Consider the following 25,131-nt stretch of genomic DNA (forward strand, 5'->3'; position numbering starts at 1 on the left):
ATGTGAATATATAGTCTTCCCTCCAGACTGCTTGCAGAGAAAATGGCAGATCAGCTGGTATGGAGTACAAGTACTATGAAACTATGAATACTGCCATTTTTCTGAGCAAGATGTCTGAAGAAAAGACAAATATACTTAGATGACTCATCAGCTCAGATGCTCTTACTTTGGCTGTAGAGTCTGAACAAGCTGATGCTTTGCCCTTAGCCGAGGATGAAAAGCCAACTGTGGTCTTCCACAACACTTATGAAAGTGGTATCAATGCTCACCAACCTAGAGGTTGATTGCCAGCAGAACTTTTCTATTGCAGATCTAGAGTTGTCAGACTCTTTGGAGTAGGCACCTGTAATTTCTAATCGATAAGCGCCATGTAGAGAAAAAGGGTCTGGCTACATGTGAATAATAAAGGATAGTTTTGTAAAATCAGGTACACATTTACAGTGAAATAATTATTATCCAGATAAAGGCGTTTTGATTATTGTAACAGTACAAATTAATCATGTTTTGTGTAGACTGTTGACAAATAATACAGAATAGATCACAGGGAAAGATAACTTAGATATAGTTGGTATATAGCTTACTGGTACTTATGCTACTAAAGCACTTGGCTGTTAGAGTTAATGAAGTGATGCAGTAGTGCAGTACCATAGAGTCAGGTTGTTAAGCACATGTGTCTATTAAGCAGATATTATTTGTTAAGCACATACACATTTCTAGTGGCTGATAAGCACACATGGCTCAATGCAAGGCTCAACACACAGAAAGAAAAACTGGAAGTCAATGTCTCCTCGAGTGCCTATGTCTCCCCTGCTATGTATATACGTCTCCCTTGACTATGCATGATAGCAAATTAGCCTTCTGGATTGTAATATTCTTGTTTGTCAAAAAAGGATTTCACCCAGTAATTGAGTCAAATATCCTTATACACTAGCGTGGTGACCACAAACTTCTCTATTACAACGTAGTAATTCCATGTTAAACACTCATTAGGTGTATGCCTAACAGATAGTACAAATTTTACAAAAGTTATTCTCCAAAATTTGAAAGCACATGCGCTTAACAACCCGACTCTGGTATGTACTACAACAATATTAAGACCCATGTCCCAGAAGATGGCGGCATCAGCTTAGCATAGTTATGCTGATACCTACATTCCATTTTCAGGGAATGGGTACTGCAAATAGTTTGTCATGGAGTAGCACAACACTACTATGTACCAGATAGATATTCAACGTTAAAATTAATTTCTATTTGGAATCTATTAATGCATCCAATTCACCTATACAAATTGGTGATTTTCCAAAATTCAATCATGTTTACAATCAGCACATACTTTTGTGGTTTCCTACAAATGTACATATATCTATGCTTATAGTATTAATGTAACAAAGTGTTACTTTAAGTCTTTCCATATGTGCTATTCATGTCATTTTCAGGGCATGACCAACTTAACTTAAAAGAATTAAACAATGTAATGAGACGTGAAGCTGCTGGGGTAGCCACCAGATGGTATGATCTTGGGCTGGAGTTACTAGATAGTAACACTGCTGTACTGGATGTGATACAATCTGACCATCAAAGTGATAATGCTCGTTGTAGTAAAATGTTTAAGGCATGGCTTGAGATGAAACCTGATGCTAGTTGGAGTCAACTAGTTACAGCATTGAGCAATATTGGATTGAACACTCCAGCAGATAATGTTAGACATAGCAAAATGTCTAAGGAAGGTTAGTGCTTTTTTAATAATACTGAGTAGACTCAATAGAACTGGCAGCCTGTACAGTATAAACCCCTACACTTTTTATATGAATCAGTTTGAATTTAGGGATGCAATTGTATTCTTCAAGCTACAGAATACGTAGTCTACATGCTGCCCTTTGATGTACCGGATCTGCGAAAACAGGACATAATCGCATTTTTTCCGAATTCCTGTTTATTGCATATTTATAATCTATGTAGCCAAGTGTACCCACTGGCAAAATTTCAGCTTCATATGCCAAACACTCTGGGAGTTACAGCCCTACAAAGTAGCAACAACAGAAAAATCGATTTGTACAGCAAGTATAGGGAGAATAGAGCGTTTTCATTTCCATGGTAATGAATAATGACGTAAAGGGCACACCTACGGTCGCCATATTGTTGAACCACGTTGCGGTAGTGATTGTTGTTTTTACAGCATTTGTATTGTGAATACAGTGGTTAACTGTGCTATTGTTGGCTGTTCTAGTGACAGTAGCAAGCCTGGAAGAGGAACAATTGCTCGTTTCACAAGCCACCAACCATAATCATGCACCAAGGACCTCAAATGGTGGAAACAACGACGGAAAGGAGAAGAGTTTGATTATAGAGACGATTTGCCATGTTTAGAAAATGTTTATGTTTGCAGTAATCATTTTGAAAGCGGTAAGTGCTACAATCTAGGTGTGTTGTGCTGTACTAATTCATTTTATTTAGGTAAACCAGCACAGATATGTTATGAAAATGTTTGATGTTGACTGGGCTCCTTGCATTAACCTAGGGCATGACAAGGTCAATGTAAGTACTTTGCAAGCAGCTAGTGATAGGGCAATACGAACTGAACAGAGAAGGCAAAGAATGGAGGAAGCTGCAACCTCATCTTCTGTTGCCTCTTCTAGTGTTGTTGCACAAGTATCAGAGGAAGATACTGGCTGTGTGTTTGTTAATGAGGGTACTCAAACTGACCAAGGAGTGTTGTGTCACAGTAAAACGGTGCAAACAACTCCACCTCAGACTTGTGATGTTGGGGTTCAGACAGATGACTGGAATTTTTTCAATGAGAGGTTTTTTTGTCAGATGATTCCAAGGTACATTACTACACTGGGCTGACCAAGTGTGCACTGCTGCTGTCAACATTTGAGTTTGTGATGAAGCCCTTTTGTAATGGAGAGAAACGAACATTCTACTGGCGTTCATTCCTCATAGTTCTTTTAAAGTTGAGGCTTAACCTGGGACTGCAAGACCTAGCATATAGATTGAATGTATCACTAGCTACTGTGTCACGTTCATTCCATGCAACACTAGATGTTATGATGGTACGTTTGCAGTGGCTTATAAAATGGCCAGAGAAGGAGCAGCTGTGGAAAACTATGCCAAACTGCTTTCGTGCCTGCTATGGAACTAAGGTAGTGGCAAATGTTGACTGTTATGAGATAAAGATTGAAACATCATCTCATTTAGTAGCTAAGTCAGCAACATGGTTGCAATATAAACATGCTAACACTGCTAAAGTGTTCATCTCAATGTGTCCACAAGGAGTAACTACCTTTGTTTCATGTGCTTGGGGAGGAAGAATAAGTGATAAACACTTGACTGTCAACTGTTGCTTTCTTTCAAAATTATTGCCAGGAGACATTGTCCTTGCTGACCGCGGTTTTTTCATTGATGAGGATGTTGCCAGAATGCAGGCAACTTTACAAATACCCGCATTCACACGTGGATGTGTGCAGTTGTCTCCACAAGATCTTGAGAAAACTCGCCAACTGGAAAATGTCCGTATACACATTGAGAGGGTGATAGGTGCTACGAGGAAGAGATACTCTATTCTGATGAGTTGTTTCCCCATAGACTTTGTGAAACCTAAGGCAGATGGAGAAAAGCTACTACAGACAAAATTATAATTATTTGCTCAGCATTAAATAATTTATGTAGTAAATCTGTAGTTCCTAATAATTAATTTCATTACATGACAAATACTGTAACTGTACATTAATATAATAACATTATTTCTTTTGCTTCTTCCGTGTAAATTGAGGCAACTTACGACAGTTTGCACAGTACCACTTGTTGGCACGTGGAGGATTCTTCAGATTAAGGCATGAGAGGTGGAACCATCGACCATTCTCACAATCATCATTGTCACATCCAACCATCTCACCGCCCTTGTCTTCCTTGCAGTAGCAGTAAGTGTAAGTATCACTAACAGCTGAAGCTGCTGCAGTCTGTGCTGGCATAACTTGTTCTCGAGAATGCCATTTTGCCAGCAGTTCTGGAAGAATACACAATTCAAAAAAATGAGAACTTTTGTCAACTATGTCTTTGATCAGGTGTTCATCTCGAAATATTCTCTGGATTGAGATGCTTGCATTACCATCACGAAAAGTTGCAATTACAAAATCAGCATAATCAGCAGAACACACAAAGAGCCGAGTCTGTACTTGATGGTAGTACATGTGTGTTTTCAAAAGGTTACCATCATCTTGAATGTAGGGAGCTGATGATGGTTCAACATCATGAACGTAATAAGGGCACTTGACTTCCAGTACCCCTATTCCAGTGCAGCATTCACACTGGATATTACCATCCGGACTAGCCCCAACTCATCATCAGTTAGTGCAAACACATCATTATACTTACGGACTATCAGTCTAAGGTCATCCTTGACGTTGGAAGTGCAGGTGTTACCAAACTGCAGTTCGCTGCATAACTTCTTATCTCTGCCTTCCCCTGCAGATTCACTCTGACACACTCTCACTATCTCATCCGTCTGGTCATCTACCCATACTGGGTCATCCCTTGTCGCAACAGCAACCTCTTCCATGTTACCAATAACAGTCCCCTTCTTCACTACAATGGGGTAACTTCCCCAGTTATGCAATGGGACTCTGATCATAGTGTTGACATCCTCCAGTAAAGCTTCTGTCATATCACACTGTTCCTTAGCTAACTGCTCCTCGTTAGGTGATATCAACCAGGTTCCTGCAAATTCTCCTTGAGCATCAACTACTGCTTTAGTCCACTTCATCTGACTGGGTTTGATGTGTACTGTCTCACCTAAGGTTACCTGTAATACATTAACCACATTAGCACTTGACCTTTCAGCTCCATCCCTTGGGGTAGGTTCAATAGTGGTGCCATCTGAGTAACTCACGTGAAAACCATGCTCTACCAAAGTATTCGTCCCAAACAGTACTCCACAATCCTTAAGCTCTCCTCGCCTTAGTGGTTGGCTGGAGTCAAGTACAAAACATGGGATAGGACAAGTCTTGCCAGTAGTTTCCACCTGCACATTCAACACTACCACACCAAGTGCTCCTAGCCGTTGCCCAGTTGCACCCACTGGGTGAGTTCTCAGAGGCATATTCTTGGCTACACAAGTTGCAGTTGGCCAATTATTCAACTCTTGGATTCTTGGTAGCATTTGTCGGCGCACTATGCTGACCTGGGAGCCATGATCTAACAGGGCTCTAATCTTATAACCCTCGACAGTAACATTGACTTTGTAAGTAGGTCCAACCATTGTTGGGCACTCAGGGGGGTTTCCTTGGTCACTGATTCTGTCAGCTGAGACAACTCGGAACCACAATTCCTCGTAGTTAGTCTGTTCATTCTCACACTCTCTGGTGCCCTTTTCGTCAGTACTCTCTTCTGTAGTTACTCGTCGAGATCCCTTAGGAGTCTCAGTGTTTGGACACATATTTGCTACATGTCCCTTCTTATCACACTTGTAGCACTTAACATGTTTCAAGGAAAACTCACCTGCCCCTCTGGTGTCCTGCCCCTTTTGTCCACTTTGTTCTCCATTGGGTGTACCCTTGTTCACTGGTGGCTTCTCAATTGATTTCTCAGCTAAGTCCCTCTTGGCTGATCCACTATTATATCCTCCTGACTTCCGAGCCTTTCCCCAATCATTCCCTCTGCTTCTACGCTCTCTTTCCGCTAGTCGTGCCTCTGCCCTTAATAGACGTTGAAGTAGGTCTTGGAGCGACCAGTCCTTGATTTCCCCAACCTCCTTCTGAAGAGTGAAGGGTACTTTATTCCATAATATTGAAATGAGATTATTGTTCGAGAGCTGGTCCGGCGCCATTCTCTGGTAATCCTTCATAGCCTCTAGAAGGCTTTGAGCAGACTTAAAATCCTGGTACTGTAACTCGTGGCACCTTAAATACGCTGTGCGTGGATCCATGTGGACTCCATAGTGGCTCTTGTAAGCCTGCACAATTGACGTCCAAGATGCCTTATCTTCTTGATTTAGTGTTCTCTGCCATGTAGACTTCGCTGACCCAGTTAAAAACCAAGAGAACCACTGTGCTCTCATCACGTCTGTCCATTCACAGTCTCCAGTGGCCTCACAGAAATCTGTTAACCACACTTCAAAATCTTCCTTGCCATCTCCAGTAAACTTCCTCACTCTGTCTCTCAGCTCCTTGAACCCTGTGGGGTGTTTAAAATTACTAGGCGGTTGAGCTTGTGGGGATGCTGCATCTAAGGTCAGCCTTTCTCTCCTTGATACCAATGAGGAACCAGATCTAGCTGGAGTGGTGTGTAGAGTTGTGGGTGGACTTATATGTGATATTGAGCAGGTGGCTGTTGTTTCAGGTACTGAAGGGAGTTTGCGCCTACCTCCACTACTACTGGCAGTCATAGGCTTTAACGTCTGTACTACGTGGCCAGGCTGGCGAGCCGAGGCGCTAACGAATTCTGGTGCCAACACACTTAGTGGCTTTGTAACCTGCAAGCCACTGCCACTTAACTCGCTCACGCCACGCTCATCACTTGCTCGACGCGCATCCGCCAGCTGGTCATGAAGGCGCGTGTTCTCTAATTGAAGCGCATCCTTCTCTGCTCCCATACACTCCACCAAACGTTGCCACTCCTGGAGCAGCCGTTCGTAAATACTCAATTGCGTACGCATGCTGCTGAGCGTTATCTGCGCCTCAGCCAGTTGACGCGCGAGGGTACCCTTGCGCCTGCATGCTGTACACGTGAACACAAGTGCCTTACTGGACGTCACTGACAATAATGTGTACAATTCTACTGATGGGCGGTCGCATACTTTGGTACACTCGATGTGCTCCCACTGCTCGCATACATCACACATCAGGGCTGCATCGTGGTCTTCCACTTCTTCATGACACGTACTACACGGAAACACCTTATTGTGCGCTGCCTCTTCGTCCATCTCTATCAGTAGTCGCCGTGGCAGCCACTTCTGTTCCTTTCTTGATCCTTAATCTTCAATCTCGGTAGGGGACCTCCAAGTTGTCGTGCACCATGCCTTATTATACAGAGTCTCAATTGGATAAACGAGAATCCACTCTAGTAATAAACCATTACACAGCAAAATTACAACAATAGTGAGCCTACGTAGTGTACTAATAATGTCCTTGTTAACACTTCAACACGATGGCGTGGTCCCTCTCAGGCTCACGTGCGACTCCTTCACGTGTGCTCTCTTGACTTGGCCTTACACCATTTCAACAATGCATCACGTGCACAATTGATCACGTGATTCAATATATGATTTGCAATGGTTCAGCATTGTGATCCTCAAGAGTAGTACAGAGGAGCGCCAGTAGGCAAGTAGCTACCAGAGAGCTCCAGGGCTGTAAGATTTGGTGTGATTTTTTATTATTTTTTAAATTCTGCCTCTGAAAGGGGAGTTTGTCCGAACCATTCAAACCTCCCCTGCCTACGCCCTTGCCAGGTTTTTATTGTTAGTTCTTTCTTTCACTAAAAATGAGGGGTTAAAAATTTATGGAATTTTTCAATAATATGCAAGTATTTCACTCAATGTATTTAATGCTTTATATTGTAAATTTAGGCTTGTGCGATTATGTCCCTTTTTCGCAGATCTGGTCACGTATGGTAGCTTTATATTCATGTTGGAATACCATTCCCATATTAAAGTAACACAGTAAAATAAGCTAATCATCACAATTGTATGATTCTGTCATTAGATATATAGCATCCATTCATTGAATTAATGAAACGGTCTTGCAGACTTGAAACCGGCGTTAAACTCATGTGGATATGTGAAATTGCAGACTCACATGCATACAGGAAACCAGATATGTGCCTGCAGACAGTTGTAAGAAAAGCAGAACTACTATGTATAATCTGGCCACCTATGGAGTCAAAATAGTCAATAATTATGCTACGTATACATATCACAGTTTAGCTGTGTTTGGACTGTACTAAAAATTGGGTACTTATAGTAACCACTTGTTTAAAAAGTGGCCACTAAGTGAGATTTCATATACTATTATCTACAGTGAGGTAGTACTGTATTGTGGCTTTTCTGGTCTAAAATATCACTCTTAAACTAATCCTATTTTTTCCTTCATAACAGTTCTGCTGTATTGGTTAGCTAAGGTCAAACCCAAAAATACTTTTGAAGTAATCCCAAAAAAGTCCCTATGAAATTTTAAAATTTCAACTGAATTTTTTACTAACTAATTGACTGACTGACTGACTGACTGACTGACTGACTGACTGACTGACTGACTGACTGACTGACTGACAGACTGACTGACTGACTGACTGACTGACTGACTGACTGACTGACTGACTGACTGACTGACTGACTGACTGACTTACTGACTGACTGACTGACTGACTGACTGACTGACTGACTGAATATCTAACTAACTAACTGATGCCTAATGCTATGTGCCTGATTTTTTCACTGTTTGACATTACTTCAACCTGCAGCAACTACAATACATGCATCATTTAACTTTTCCCTCCTTTGTGTCACACTTCTTTCTCCACTATATACCACATAGGTGATAATACACTACAATACATCATAGTTTCAGTACTATATAATTTCCTTGGTCTAATTGGATTGATTACAGAGGTGCAACTTGTACTGTTGTTTGTTTGTGCATATGTATATATACATTGATATACAGGGATCATCTCATGTGTGCCCATACAAATGCTCCTGCTAGATCATTGTTACCCTTTTCTAAAAAAGTAGGATATTAAGATACACCACTCACAATACTTCTCTGTAAACTTATGTCAGGATTAGCTGCTGATAAGCCTTAAGAAAGTGGGTAGTTATTTAATGACTACTTGGTATAAAATATATAGCCATGACTTTGGCAGAGATTAAAATTATGGCTACAGTGCATAGCTATATCTAGTTTTAATACTTATGTGATAGTTTCAATTTATTTTTATGATTCCAACACTCAAATCTAAATTTCCCTTGTACTTATGTGTATAACATATGCAAAAACACTACTTCTACTTATATTCCTTTCTCACTCCATACTATACGCAGCTGATGATGATCAACCAACTAAAGAACTATCTGAAACAGAAACACTGTTACACTTCAATGTTCGTGTTATCACAAGGTTAAACGGAAACTATGCAAAAGTTGTAAATCAAATAATGAACATTATTGATAAGAAAAAACTTGATATTAAAAGTCTCATAATTAATTTGTGTGCTTGCGATACCACAAATCTGACAGTATTTTCCACTGATGAAGCATTTGTTAAAATAACTAACACAATAGAACTATTCCATGAAATTATGAAGTATTGTACCATGTATGACTATGAGTTACTACTGGCACTAGCCATTTCCATTGGATGTGAGGAATCTATGAAGTTGTTAGATGATTTTACTGAGCAGTTAAAGCATTCAGTTTTACAGAACCTTGATTTGTTGCCAGAATTAAAGCACCCTAAGATTTTACCTGGGACACATAAATTGATCATCAAATACATTGGAGGAACATGTACACTACAGAGCAAAAAACTTATTCAAAATGTTGTGTATGAGTGTTTTCACCTTAAAAAAGTCTCGCTTATATTTAGAGGTGCAGAGGAAGGTTGTATAGCTTTTGTATTTCAAATATCAAGTGCAGTGAAATCTTACTTGCTACAGTACAAGGTTTCTACTGAGGATGTTGCTGTACTATCTAAGCACAAAATTACACATATACTAATTGATAAAGAAGAATTGATAGTAATAACAAATAATCAGAAGGTAATTGTTTGGAAGTACCCATAAGTATGTAGTTGTGTTCTAGACTAAGTTCTAAACTAGACTTCTGTTATAGACTTCATACAGTACATGGTAACCAAAGCCATTAGTAATATATATAATCACATGTTCATAAAGAAAACATTTGTGTTTTTTTTTAAATATCGTGATATTAGACCATGGAGGCTATGTAATACATTAGAATAATGCTGTTTTGTGACATTTAAAAAAAATCCACCAATCACCTTAATTATACATGTATTGGAGCCTCAAAAATATCTATTCACAACATTACACACTGTATTTTAGAAATCCCTTCTTTTGCCATCTACTAACCTACCCTTGATCAGATTCATTATGCTACTTTTTATAAGGATTATTGCAGTAAATTCAATGTTTTAGCTATAGATAAGAAGGTATCCCAAACTGCAGATACCTTTCTTTGCTCTTTAGAGTAGTTGGTTGACTGCTCTATTAGGATATCTCAATCATCTTAGAGAAATGAAAGGTACATTAGTGCTTCCAAGGATTTAATGCAGTAGCTAGCCAAGCATACTGTTGAAGTATACTGGTATGTACAGTTGTTTGCTATGATAAATTGTTGGCATAGCAATCATAAAAATACAGCTAGCTAGCTACTGAATCTGCCATAATACTGTAATTATATCAGTAGTTGTGCTAAATTTAAAATTGGATATTAGTCTAAACTACCAAAACACTCATCTAGATTTTCCACTGTTTGCACAATTGAAGTACTAGCCGAGAAATTGCTACATGAGTGTCAATATAGCAGGCTTTGTTTCCCTGACATTTACAAGCAACATCTTTCCCTAAACAAACTACAAACTCATTCTAAAAAACTACAGCATGGATATCATATAATCCAACAAGTGAATGTGTTACAGTATAATACTCTCAATAGCACCTTGACATATTATTTTGAAATATGTCAAGCAATTAGCCAATAGAATTGGTATTACACTTGTTTGTTAAGGTCCCTTAACAAAAACCTGTAATACTAATTTGGTTGGCTTGGTGTGTTTCTATTAGAAGTAAATGTCCGACTTGACAACTAGTGTTACCATAGTGATAGATGCCCATGGCACAGCAACACATGGTTGCCTAGCAACGGTTGCTAAGGTAAATACCACTTTGAGACCATAGCAACGGTTGTTAAGTGTGATTGATCTTTTGCAGTGGTTATTTTTTGAATTTCTGTTGCCTAGTAACAGTTGCTATGGTTGTCGGATTAATTTGCAATAGGACGGATGTCTATGGTATTTGGGATTAATAATTCTCGCATTGTAAACAGAAAAGAAATAGTGCTCGGCTTTGCCTCACACTATTTTACTCCTTCCTGTTTACAATGCTCGCACTATTAATCCCGAATACCACAGCCATCCATCCTATTACATATACTATTACGGCTAAAGGTAATTTCCCTTTTCAGTTGTGGCCAAAAAAAGCTTTGCTTACAAGTAAGTAGGGCAAATTCCAATATGTTAATTTCTATACATTTACACGACTACACATGTTCTGTCATGTTACACTGTAAACTACAGATGAACATGAATAAATAGTATTTTTTAAAAAACTGTTAATTTAAAAATGAAGTAGGGATCTATGCAATAAAAAGTAATGAAACAAGGGATGAATGATTGTATTACAGCATATCTCAGTGGGAAAGTCCCTACTTTGGCATTGAGCAAAATTATAGCTAATGTGCCAAAATAGGAACCTTCCCATTGAACTATGCTGTAATACCATCATTCATCTCTTGTTTCACTACTTTTTATTGCATAGATTCCTACTTCATTTTAAAAAAAAATACTAGTTTGTTTAGTTTTTTTGTTGTAGCACAGCTAGCTAGTTACAGCTTATTAAAATACGTACTGTGCCAAAATTGAAAGCACATAGGCCCGTAGTAGCGTGCATAGCCTACCTTTGATTGTAGTAGCAGTGGTGCTCAAATCTATGATTTTGTCTCAGTACGATGGTCCGTGTTCTATTCACCCTGGCCGGAAGTTGTTCGAACAAACAGGCCCTTTCAGTTGTCTGGAGCTTAGTCTTGACTAACAGAATGAAGTAACATAATTTCCACTAGAGTACTATCCACACTTGCTGATCTCACCGTCTGGCACTGAGTGGCTGAGACAGTGTGTTCAGAGGAACAAACCGTCGAGTATCAGTCTGTCTCAAATCTCTTCATTGATTGCAGTCCAGGCATTGGCAAATGTCGAAGTGACAACTCAGCAGCCTTAATGTAAGCACCCAGCTCTTTCAGCAGCATAAGCACTTTCTGAAATAATTTTGTGGTGTCTACAAAAAGTGTCGATACAGAAAAGTAATGCCTCGGTATGGTTTTGATGCTTGAAGAAGAAGTCAACCAACCTGATTGAAGATAAAAGGAAAAATAAGGTGCACAGGGCATACACTTGTTGGAACCCCAAAAGGCACATCCTACGAGTGAGTTTGTTGTTGTGGCATAAAATGGTGACTGTGCGCTGCTTTGTTTAAACTCTAGGCTTGCGACTGTGATTAGGCAGTGAGTGAGGGAGTGAGACTAAAATTGAAGTTTTTGGTGATTATTTTAAAATTTTATATCCGACCACCTGTAAGTGTTTTGCTATATTTAATGCTGTTTTATGTATTATATGGACTAGTACTATTCCATTAAGGTGATTTTTGCTGCACAAAATGTCTGTAGGATGATTTTTAAAGGCAGAATTTTGGGCAGCACAAAAAAATTCACCACTATCCCTACTTAAACAGTATGACCGTACTGTTTGATTACAGTATATGCTTGTATTTGATTACAATCCAGACTGAAACAATCATGTGATACTTAGAAATAAATCAGTTTAGGAAATAATGGAATTTTCTGGCTTGATAAAAAGAATTATGAAACAGGAAACAAGAAAAAAAATTTTGAGTGGCTTAATTAATAAAAGAATAACCTGTACCATACGCAAGGAAATTTTGGTGTCAAAAAAATTTGACGAATATGACGAATCGGTTTAATTCGTCAAATGCTTATAAGCGCCCTTAAAAGTGCAGGTTTTGCCTACAATTTCTTGATTTTCGTCAACATTTTATTCGTAAAATCTGAATTCATCAAATTTTTCTTACGTCAAAATTTCCTTGCGTATGGTATATATTTTTTTATGTCAGTTACACATTTCAGGGCCGTAACCAGATTTTTATCTGGGTAGGTTCTTTTAGAGGAAAAGTGGACCCTGTTATATGACATGATTCAGATTATATTGTGGTGTGCAAAACTAGGGGGTCTGGGGGCATGCCCCCCCAGGAACTTTTTTGAAAATAGATACTAAAAGGTTGAATGTAATGGCATTTCAGTCAATAAAAATAACATTTAATTAAGGTAAGCTGAAGACCAGCTGTATGGATGGTATCTGGAAAAAGATCTCTACTGCTACTGTAATTATACCATCTGCACATGCATGTGTCTAAATATAATAAATTGGAATGTCACAGTGAATAAGAATGGGAAAGATTGAGCACTCTCCCATGATCAACAGGGGCAGTGTAGCAGAACAAAGGTGTCTTAAACAATGAAATTTACACATTGCATGGAGTTGAAGCATGGATGCTATTCGTGGGCTCTGCATAGAGGGCTTGTCCATCAAAGTCTTATATTTTAATGAAAACTCAAGTAGCTTTTAAAAGAAAATATAATCGTGACTGTTCTATTAGAGTGATTGTTCTATTAGAGTGGTTGACTGCTCTATTAGAGTATATCGATCTTGCATTGCATTTAATACAAGCACTGAATTAGTTATTCGGACTACTTAATTTAGCTTCATATTAGTGGCATCTCGTAAACTGTAGCTAATGGACTTTTGCTCCTGAAAAATTGGACTTTTATACTAAAATTGTGGACCTTTTTGGTTAATTATAGAGCTTTTTGGACCTTTTCCCAAGAGGGCAGTTCTTTAGAACCCCCTGAATCCCCCTGGCTACAGGCCTGCACTTTTTGGCAGTTGAATATTTATTATAATGATGCTGTAATAGAGCATGATATTCAACTGGATTTTTTTCTTTTGGTTTTGTATTTTATACCCCTGGCTTTCATCACTGAAATAAACAGTTTCACCTTTAATATATCAAAAGTGTTAAATTGTTTCATACAACTTCCTACTGTAGGTGCATAGATAATGCACTCAACCATTCTGTGTTGTTACACAATTGTTTTGCAGACTATGATCAACATAGACACATATGTAGACTTCAATTTTTACAGTTCCTGCATATATTGGCTATAACTATATAAATGCATGTGAGACAGAGTAACATGTTCAAGTTTCATTGCCAATGTTAGTGTATAATGGTGGCAGGGGAGGGAACTATGCAGTGGTGAGGATAAACAGATAACTATATATTTGATCTGCATACCTGGTTGATTGATGACTCTTCAAGCACAACTGAGTGGTAGTCATCTGCAAGTGTGCTGAATTTTTACTGGTGGTATCCATGTTGGTTGCACCAGTCATAGTCATCACACAATTGCCAGGTGGCAAGTAGGTGTAGGTAGTGAAGGCAGACTACAAGGAGAAAATTTGCAGACATGTGTACATTGTTAACAACTGGTTTTGTAATATCTGTGATCATCTCTCAATTCCAAGAATTTCAAAAAAATTCTTTAAAATATAAATGGAGTAAGTCATTTGCTTTGATATCACATGGCATCTGGCTAACCATGTTGTTGCGCATGAGTTCTTAGTAAACCCCACGAATGTGTGCAATTTCACAGAGATATATACTCATTATTGGGTGTCCTTAAAAGTCTTGTCCTTTTGTACCTCCCTCTCCCAAACGACTGTCTCCTAGATCCTATTCTGAGTGGTACATTTCCAGATGTATCTAGTTTTAATAAATTATATTAATCCAACAATCCTATATGGGCTAAATAATCATCAGATTTTTTCATTTTCCAAAATCACACGCATCAAATTAAACATTTCTTGGTTACAATGAAAATACAGCGTGTTTATTAGTATATAATGACATGTAGCTATAGCCATATTGGACTAATTGGGGACCTATGTTCATTTTGCTTATACTATTTCTTTGTACCTCTATACAATATATGCACCCAGTATATACACAGCAAAACTCATATACTGATACATGACTGATACTAACTCTGTATTTACACCATATGTACTCAGTCTTACTCTGTCTTGGAACATTTTTCAAGTACAGCCTAGCTTGAGGCTGAACTAGATTACTAGTCATAGCAGTAGTCCATTACTGTGCAAATTTCAACCAAGATGGTTCCAAGATGGAGTAAAGACAGAGCAATACAGAGTAAAATACGGAGTCAGTATCGGACATTTATCAAATGAATGTATTGCAATAAGTAATACATCATGTGTGATAGCTAATAATCCATGTGTGTGTTATTTCAGAGGTCAGAATGTGATCAGCTACTACTAATGGCTTGGCTAGGTGATATTATTAAGGTGAAAAAACTGATAAACACTGGACATATTGATGTGAACATTACTGATGAGGTTAGCTCATTGTATGCAATGTAGTGGGTGGGAAATAGATTGTATCATACAGTATGATAGTACAGTATAGTAGAGACCACAAAGGAGTAGACGTGGCCCACAGAATAACATCACCTAAAATCCAGCCTCAATTTTCCCAGACAACGATGAAGCACTATTGGTTAGGTCAAACTAAGTCCAAAGAAGCTTTCAGATCAAGCCAAAATGCTTTCAACAAGTTGCTACAGAATTAAAAAAAATTATTTGGCAGAATTGTCTACTGACTGAGTAACTGACTAAGTAACTGACCGATGCCTTCAGAAAAACATAACTTGATAATGGCTAAGGCTACGGGCTTTATTTTATCACTATTTGACATTGCTTAGGCCCAAAACGTGCCTTTTGGCATACCGCAATACTTACAACGCATTCTTCATGGACTTACCAGTGTCCTTCTTTGTGTCCCATTCATCTTTGATGACAGCAAAAGTGTTGACTTGGTGGTAGCACGTGATGGCTTCCCTTCATAACAGAAATCATTCGTATTTTTCATAGTAGCTATCAGTTTGATTGCAGAGGTGCTTTTCAAACAGCTCTTGATTCATACTGCGGTATAACGAGTTGAACATAGCTGACAACGAAGCGTAAGGGTACTTCACTTTTCAGATGGTAATTGATATAGCTGGGCACATGGAACCATTTCTTTCAGTATATATTATGCGTGGATTGTAGAGATGCTTTTCGAACAGCTCTTGATTCATAATGCTGTGTAGCAGGTTGAACATAGCTGACAATGAAGCGTAATGGATACTTCACTTTCAGACGATAATTGATATAGCTGGGGTACACGATACCATTTCAGATGCAGTATGTGTGGGTTCACCAGTCATATTAATTATTTTGCAAAAATTTAACAAACAAGTACACAAAAAAATTTGAAATTTCAACTAGAGTAGGGACCATAGCACATCGATAAAATGTACTGAAACAAGTTGGAGTAGTCCTTGACATTAAATCACAGTAAAACAATAAGAAGTGCTATATCGCTACTGTGCTCAAGATACCATTATGGAAATGCACAGTAGGGATATAACACTTCTTATTGTTTCACTGTGATTTAATATCATGGACTACTCCAGCTTGTTTCAGTACTTTTTATTGATGTGCTATGGTCCTTACTCTGATTAAAAATTCAAATTTTTATGTATACTTGTTGTAGATTAACAACATGTAAGTCGCCCGCCCGCCCACCTGCCCGCCCGTGCTAGGGCGGGCAGGTAGGCAGCCATCCCTACTGTACAGTACTATAGTACTGTATGATAATGCAACACTTCTCTAGTTCACATATTTCTCTTGGTATAACTAATGATGTCATTACTTGAACATGAATCAATTAAACGAGTGCTTAAAAATGTTGCCAGCAAACAAATTTAGTATTTCTAAACTACAGGTGTGGGTTCATGGATATAGCAGATGAAAAAAGCATTAAGGGATTTCTCACTACACCATTCGCAAATATGGGCATTCTGAGTTTTTTAGTGTACTACAGCACTAATGATTCTTGCACTTTTACACCTTTTCATACATTCCAAACTACATTAACTCATCACTGTGTGATATCCCCTTCTACAGGAGTATATACATGGTAGTAGGGCACTCTATTATATTGGCTAAAGCAATGACTACTGTTTATGTGGCCATTATTGCCATTGGAGTAATGTCATTGTGCATTTTCATAATGTTAGCATAAATACATAGGACACAAACCATTGTAACGATACTCATTACCTATCCTCATTGTTATCCCAAGGTACATCTACATATGTAACTATGAAAAACAATATACAACTGCATTTGTTGTGAACAATTGTACAGTTAATCTAAACAGTAAACAAGTTTATGTGGTAAATTATAATGTAGTCACAAAACTACTTGCAGTCAGTAGTATTTGAATGAATGCTGACCAGTTATTGTAACGTGATCAGTATTTGCTTTCATGTAACATAGTGTTTTGCTTTATGCATATGTTAGAGAGCAAGTAGATTTCAAAATCCACAAAGATTGCTATGGAATTTTTTTTCCAAAAATTTATCTTTACATAATTTTCTACTGACTAGCTAACTAATTGCTGATGCCTGCTAACATCTGTAACACAATTGTTGATTTTTCACTGTTAGATGTTGCTTCAGCCTAACAAGTGATTTTGGCACACTGCAATATGAACAATATACGTATGCATCATGGACTTACCTTTGTCCTTCTTTGTATTGTATTTCTTTTCACTGACAGTGCAGGATGTCAATTCATGGTAGTGTGGTGCCTTTCATTCTTTTAATGTGGCATGTGCTGGTTCAGCAAAAATTAAACAAACAAATAATTTTATTAAGTTCAATTAGGGGCACCTACAGATGTAGTAGTGGACTTTAATCTCCAATTCAGTCATGAGGTAGGGATTAAATGTCCACTAGTATACGAATCTGCAAGTGTATGCAGCCTCCCTTGCTTTAGTACTTTTATGTGAATGATACTTAATTAAATCTAATCTTTAACAAGATTTATGAAAAGGGGCCTTCTGTAACATCCAAGTTTGTGTGTTTACTTTAAAAGACCATAACTGCACCTCAAAGTAACATACCTTTAAACTCCAAATTTCAAGGAGGAAATAACTTTTTTTTAACCTGAAGTTATGGATCATCAAAGTTAGTAAAATTTGAATGAGTGTGAAAATTTGTACATCTAATCATCAAGACACCGTCGTGTGGCCCAAGAAGCCGGCGCACAACACCTGTGAGTATATTGACAGGAAGAAAGAAAACGTACTTTTTGCACCTCCATAGCTCTGAGCTGTCTTGATGAAACAAGACGATTTTTGCTGTGGACACTCCCTCCAACTTCAGTACTTCTCATTCCAAATTTGAGCGAAATCGCTTCAAGTGTTCCTGAGATATGCGACTTCAAAAATTGGCTTAGTTTCTTCGTTTTTTTTTCTTCTTATTTTTCTTCCTCTTTTTGCACACTTACAAAAGCCACTATAAAACGCAAATGCAATATCCAATTTCCTTGAAATTTGGCACACAGATGGGGGAGGGGGGATATAAAGGCACATCTCTGTACCAACTTTGGCTGGAATACGACAAACAGGCAAAGAGTTATTAGTGATTATCCACGAAAAATAACACCAATATGTTGTCACGCCTACAGGGTAAACCGCTTACGGGAAGAAGCTGAAAATCAGTGGGCGAATAGGTTAACTATTGAACCTCAAATCTTTTGTGGTTTGAAAGAAATCAAGCTAAAAACCAGGAAGATACAACGAAAAAACCAACAGTGTGTAACAATTATGCAATCGAGATTAACTAATAAAAAAAACGACTACTTTCCACGCCCACCAGAAAAACCGCTTGGGGGTAATGCTTCGAAATTCGCTGTACAGATGGAGTAATCATCTTAGAAAGGATCTTCAATGGTGTAGAAGAATCAGACTTAAAGCCACGAAGTTATAACACGAAATCAAACTTGGTGTAGCAAGTGCGAGATCAAGATACTCTAATAGAGCAGTCACCTTAATAGAGCAGTCACCCTGAAAAGAATTTAAAAGATCAGCTAGAAACTAGTAACCTGTATAGAGATAAGCTACAAACAATTCACCCTGTAGAGATATCAGCTAGAAGAAGTTACCTCATAGGGAGTTCAACTACGTAGCTCAGCTAGAAGAAGTTACCTTGTAGAGAGTTCAGCTACAAACAAATCATCCTGTAGAGAGATCAGCTAGAAGGAGTTACCTTGTAGATAGTTCAGTTACAAACAGTTCACCCTGTAGAGAGATCAGCTAGAAGGACTCACCTTGTAGAGTGTTCAGTTGCAAAGAAACCATGCACCATGTAGAGTTCTGTAATAAATATATGCATTATATCAAGACACACGGTAGTGTGTCGTGCGGCCCAAGAAGCCGGCGCGCCACACCATGAGTATATTTACAAGAATCAAGACACACGGTAGTGTGTCGTGCGGCCCAAGAAGCCGGCGCGCCACACCGTGAGTATATTTACAGGAAGAAAGTAAACGCGATTTTCACACCTTTGTAGCTCCGTGATTCCTTATCTGATTGACACCAAATTTGCTACAGAAGTGCCGGCTAGGTAGGGAGTCTACATTCCAAATTTGAAGAAAATCGCTCCAGCCATTTCCGAGATACGAGCGGCCAAAACTTGGGTTTTTTCTTTGTTATTTTTTCTTCTTCTACAGTACTTCTTCTTTTCGCACACTTTGCAAAATTCGCCATAAAACACTAATGTGTGCTCCAATCGGGCTGAAATTTGGCACACATAAAGGGCTCATTAAGGCGAATCTCAGTACCACGTTTGGTAGGAATCTGATGAACATGCACGGAGTTATGACCGATTATTTGCATAAACTTAGGTCGAAGGTCTGTCACGCCCACAGGGTAAACCGCATGAAGGAATGAGCTGAAAATTGCTATGAAGATGGAGTAACTATCGTAGGAGTACCTTTTTGTGGTTTGAAAGGAATCCAGTTAAAGGCCATCAAGATATGACACAAAACCCAACCTGTGTCAAATTACGTGATCGATTTTTATGATTAAAAAAAACTATTAGTTTTCACGCCTACCAGGCAAACCGCTTAGAGCAGTGAACTGAAAATCGGTGTGTAGCTGGAATACTTATTATAGAAAGTCCTTGCAGTAGTACAAAAGAATCGGATTACAAACCACTGAGTTATGATTCCAAAGCCAACTACGTGTAGCATATGCGAGATAGAGATACTCTAATAGAACAGTCACCCTAATAGAGCATTCAGCTACGTTTATAATTTACTCCATTATAGAATTATATTACATTACAAGTTATTCTGTAGGGAGTTCAGCTACAAACAAGTCACCCTGTAGTCAGATCAACTAAAAGAAGGTACCTAATAGAGAGTTCAACTACAAAGAAACCATCATGTAGAGAGTTCAGCTATGAACAAATCACCCTGTAGAGAATTCAGCTACAAACAAACTGCCCTGTAGAGAGATCAGCTAGAAGAAGTTACCTTGTAGAGAGGTCAGTTACAAAGAAACCATCGTGTAGAGAGTTCAGCTGCAAACAAATTCCCCAGTAGAAAGTTCCACTATGAACAGATCACCCTGTAGAGAGCTCAGTTAGAAACAAGTCATCCTGTAGAGAGATCAGCTAGAAGAAGTCACCTTGTAGAGAGTTCAGCTACAAAGAAACTACCATGTAAGAGAGTTCAGCTGCAAACAAATCACCTGTAAAGAGTTCAGCTAGAAAGAAGTTGCCATGTAGAGAGATCAGCTAGAAACAAGTCACCCTGTAGAGAGTTCAGCTAGAAGAATTACATTGTAGAGAGTTCAGCTGCAAACAAATCGCCCTGTAGAGAATTTAGCTACAAACAAAAACAAATCACCCAGTAGAAAAATCAGCTAGAAGTTACCTTGTAGATATCAGCTAGAAGAGATTACCTTGTAGATAGTTCAGCTACAAACAAGTTATCCGGTAGAGAGATCAGCTAGAAGGATCACCTTGTAGAGAGTTCAGCTACAAAGAAATCACCCTGCTTCATCTTTTCTTCTTCCTGTGGTAAACAAAAAATGATAGGTTAAAAAGCCCTAAAGCCGGCCATACGCTGGCTTTGGGGTATACAAATACAAAAAGAAGTGAAATCTAATCCAAAACAGCCAAGCTGTAAAAAAAAGAGTGCGGCCCTGAGAAAGGCTATTGTGAAAAAAGATGTGAAATCCAAGGTGGCGGCCAAGAAATGGCTGTGATGGTAGGTTAATGGTAAAAATTTTAATAATGACAATTCAGGTGAATTTTGTGCCAATACCAAGCGGCACCAAATTCACCTGAATTGTTGTTATTAAAATTTTTACCATTAACCTACCATCACAGCCATTTCTTGGCCACCTTGGATTTCACATCTTTTTTCACAATAGTCTTTCTGAGGGCCGCACTCTTTTTTTACAGCTTGGCTGTTTTGGATTAGATATATATATATATATATCAAGACACATGGTAGTGTGTCGTGCGGCCCAAGAAGCTGGCGCGCCACACCGTCAGTATATTTACAGGAAGAAAGTAAATGCAATTTTCACACCTTTGCAGCTCCGTGATTCCTTATCCAATTGAAACCAAATTTGCTACAGAAGTGCTGGCTAGGTAGGGGAGTCCACATTCCACATTTGAAGAAAATCGCTCCAGCCATTTCCGAGATACGAGCGGCCAAAGTTTGGTTTTTTTTTCTTCATTTTTTTCTTGTTCTACTTCTTCTTTTCGCACACTGCAAAATCCGCCATAAAACACGAATGCGTGCTCCAATCGGGCTGAAATTTGGCACACGTAAAGGGCTCATTAAGACGAATCTCAGTACTAAGTGTGGTAGGAATTCGATGAACATCACAGAGTTATGACCGATTATTTGCGTAAAATTAAGTCGAAAGTCTGTCACGCCCACAGGGTAAATCGCATGAAAGAATGAGCTGATAATTGCTATGTAGATGGAGTAACTATCGTAGGCATGCCTTTTTGTGGTTTGAAAAGAATCCGGTTAAAGGCCATCGAGATATGACACAAAACCCAACCTGTGTCAAAGTTACGCGATCAATTTTTATGAATAAAAAAAAAACTATTAGTTTTCACGCCTACCAGGCAAACCGCTTAGAGCAGTGAGCTGAAAATCGATGTGTAGCTGGAATAATTATCATAGAAAGTCCTTGGAAGAATCGGATTACAAACCACCGAGTTATGATTCCAAAGCCAACTACGTGTAGCATATGCAAGATCGAGATACTCTAATAGAACAGTCACCCTAATAGAGCATTCAGCTACGTTTATAATTTACTCTATTATAGAATTATATTACATTACAAGTTATTCTGTAGGGAGTTCAGCTACAAACAAGTCACCCTGTAGTCAGATCAGCTAGAAGAAGGTACCTAATAGAGAGTTCAGCTACAAAGAAACCATCATGTAGAGAGTTCAGCTGCAAACAAATTACCCTGTAGAGAATTCAGCTACAAACAAATTGCCTTGTAGAGAGATCAGCTAGAAGAAGTTACCTTGTATTACAAAGAAACCATAGTGTAGAGAGTTCAGCTGCAAACAAATCACCTGTACAGAAGAAAGTTCCACTATGAACAGACCACCCTGTAGAGAGTTCAGTTAGAAACAAGTAATTCTGTAGAGAGATCAGCTAGAAGAAGTCACCTTGTAGAGAGTTCAGCTACAAAGAAACCACCATGTAAGAGAGTTAAGCTGCAAACAAACCACCTGTAAAGAGTTCAGCTACAAAGAAGTCACCCTGTAGAGAGATCAGCTAGAAACAAGTCACCCTGTAGAGAGTTCAGCTAGAAGAATTACATTGTAGAGAGTTCAGCTACAAAGAAACTACCATGTAGAGAGTTCAGCTGCAAACAAATCGCCTGTAGAGAATTCAGCTACAAACAAATCACCCTGTAGAAAGATCAGCTAGAAGAAGTTACTTTGTAGATAGTTCAGCTACAAACAAGTCATCCGGTAGAGAGATCAGCTAGAAGGATCACCTTGTAGAGAGTTCAACTACAAAGAAATCACCCTGCTTCATCTTTTCTTCTTCCTGTGGTAAACAAAAAATGATAGGTTAAAAAGCCCTAAAGCCAGCCATAGGCCGGCTTTGGGGTATACAAATACAAAAAGAAGTGAAATCTAATCCAAAACAGCCAAGCTGTAAAAAAAGAGTGCGGCCCTGAGAAAGGCTATTGTGAAAAAAGATGTGAAATCCAAGGTGGCGGCCAAGAAATGGCTGTGATGGTAGGTTAATGGTAAAAATTTTAATAATGACAATTCAGGTGAATTTTGTGCCAATACCAAGCGTCACCAAATTCACCTGAATTGTTGTTATTAAAATTTTTACCATTAACCTACCATCACAGCCATTTCTTGGCTGCCACCTTGGATTTCACATCTTTTTTCACCGTAGCCATTTTGAGGGCCGCACTCTTTTTTTACAGCTTGGCTGTTTTGGATTAGATATTATTTCCTTAAACATTTACATAAGGCTTTTAAAATGGAACTAAAAAGAACTTTTCAAATGTAAAAGCACTTTGATAATCAAAACATTTGATAATTTGTTTTTTTACACATTCATTTCAGCTCCTGTAATTAGGACACTAATTCTATATTACAGATAATCATACAGTACAATAGTAACTGTATAGTAGGGACCACAAAGGAGTAGGTGTGGCCCACAAAATAAAGTCACCCAAAAACCAGCCTCAATTTTCCCTGACGACAATGAGGCAGTATTGGTAAGGTAAAATTAGCTTTCAGATCGACCCGAAATGCTTTCAACAAGTTGCTGTGAAATTTTAAATTTTTTTTATTCAATGGAATTTTCAACTGACTGACTGACTGAGTGAGTAACTGACTGACTGATTCCTTCAGACAAGTGTAACTTGATAATGGCTAAGGCTACGGGCTTGATTTTTTTCACTGTTCGACGTTGCTTCGGCCTGATAGGTGCCTTTTGGCATACTGTTGTACGTACAATGCATTCTTCATGGACTTACCAGTGTCCTCTTTTGTGTCCCATTCATCTTTGCTGACAGGGAAAGGTGTTGATTTGGCACAAGCACGTGATGGCTTCCCTTCGAAACAGAAATCGTTGATATTTTTCATAGTGGCTATTTTGATTGTAAAGGTGCTTTTCAAACAGTTCTTGATTCATGTTGTTGTATAACAGGTTGAGCACAGCCAACAGTGAAGCATAATGGATACTTCACTTTTCAGACAATAAATGATCAAATTGGGGCACAGCACCATTTCTTTTGGTATGTGTAGATTGTAGAGGTGCTTCTGGAAAAGTTCTTGATTCATATTGCTGTGTAACAGGTTGACAACCAAGCATAATGGATACTTCACGTTTCAGATGATAATTGATATAGCTGGGGCATGCGGCATGTATTCTATTGGACTATTTTATATAGTCCAGTCTGTGATAGGAAAGTGATGTTGCCTCATAAAAATAAATGGATGCATTGAAATCAGTGTATAAGGTAAAAGATGTTTTAACTAGTGACATTGTTGCTAACAGTTCTTTCATTTACATATTATAACAGATAATATGTATAGACTGGCATGTTGTCATAATATGAGAAATTTCTAAGGCCAGGCAAAGTTACACCATTTCAGATGCGGTATGTGTGGGTTCACCAGTCATAATAAAATCATTTACAAAGAAAGTTAACAAACAAGCACACAAAATGATTTGGAATTTTCAACTAGAGTAGGGACCATACCACATCGATAAAAAGTACCGAAACAAGTTGGAGTAGTCCATGATATTAAATCACAGTGAAACAATAAGAAGTGTTATATCCCTACTGTGCATTTCCATAATGGTATCTTGAGCACAGTAGGGATATAGCACTTCTCAATGTTTTACTGTGATTTAATATCGTGCACTACTCCAACTTGTTTCAGTACTTTTTATTGATGTGCTATGGTCCCTACTCTAGTTGAAAATCCAAATTTTTCATGTACTTGTATAGCAAGATTCCATGGTGTCTTGAATAGAAGGGTTCCAGTGTATTGTCTATGTATAAAGAATAGATGTCACTTGCCTAACAATCATTATAGGAAAATAGCACTGCTTTGCATCTAGCTGCTGAAGGTGGACATGTTAACATAGTAGAAGCACTGATCAGCTCAGGAGCAGCAGTGAATGCACTTGATAAGGTTAGTTAGTTAGTTAGTTAGTTAGTTAGTGTGAGTGTGTGTGTGTGTGTGTGTATGTGTGTGTGTGTGTGTGTGTGTGTGTGTGTGTGTGTGTGTGTGTGTGTGTGTGTGTGTGTGTGTGTGTGTGTGTGTGTGTGTGT

General features: G+C 38.5%; 1 protein-coding gene across 4 annotated transcripts in view; it reads left to right on the forward strand.

Moving 5' to 3' along the window:
- The window catches only part of LOC136253184 (ankyrin-3-like), a 54,818-nt gene that overhangs the window by 11,569 nt on the left and 18,118 nt on the right, over positions 1 to 25,131 (forward strand). For 3 of the 4 annotated variants that reach the window (XR_010699990.1, XR_010699991.1, XM_066045810.1), the window contains exons 3-6: positions 1,437 to 1,727; positions 9,032 to 9,747; positions 15,174 to 15,278; positions 24,893 to 24,991. Coding sequence is in view for 2 of the 4 variants with exons in the window: in XM_066045810.1 (XP_065901882.1) it covers positions 1,437 to 1,727; positions 9,032 to 9,747; positions 15,174 to 15,278; positions 24,893 to 24,991 (1,211 nt within the window). In the remaining 2 variants the exon portion in view is untranslated. The remainder of the gene's footprint in view (positions 1 to 1,436; positions 1,728 to 9,031; positions 9,748 to 15,173; positions 15,279 to 24,892; positions 24,992 to 25,131) is intronic. The other variant, XM_066045811.1, reaches the window with a different exon arrangement.

This window comes from Dysidea avara, chromosome 4 (genome assembly GCF_963678975.1).
Source record: "Dysidea avara chromosome 4, odDysAvar1.4, whole genome shotgun sequence".
Taxonomy (NCBI): Eukaryota; Metazoa; Porifera; class Demospongiae; order Dictyoceratida; family Dysideidae; genus Dysidea; species Dysidea avara.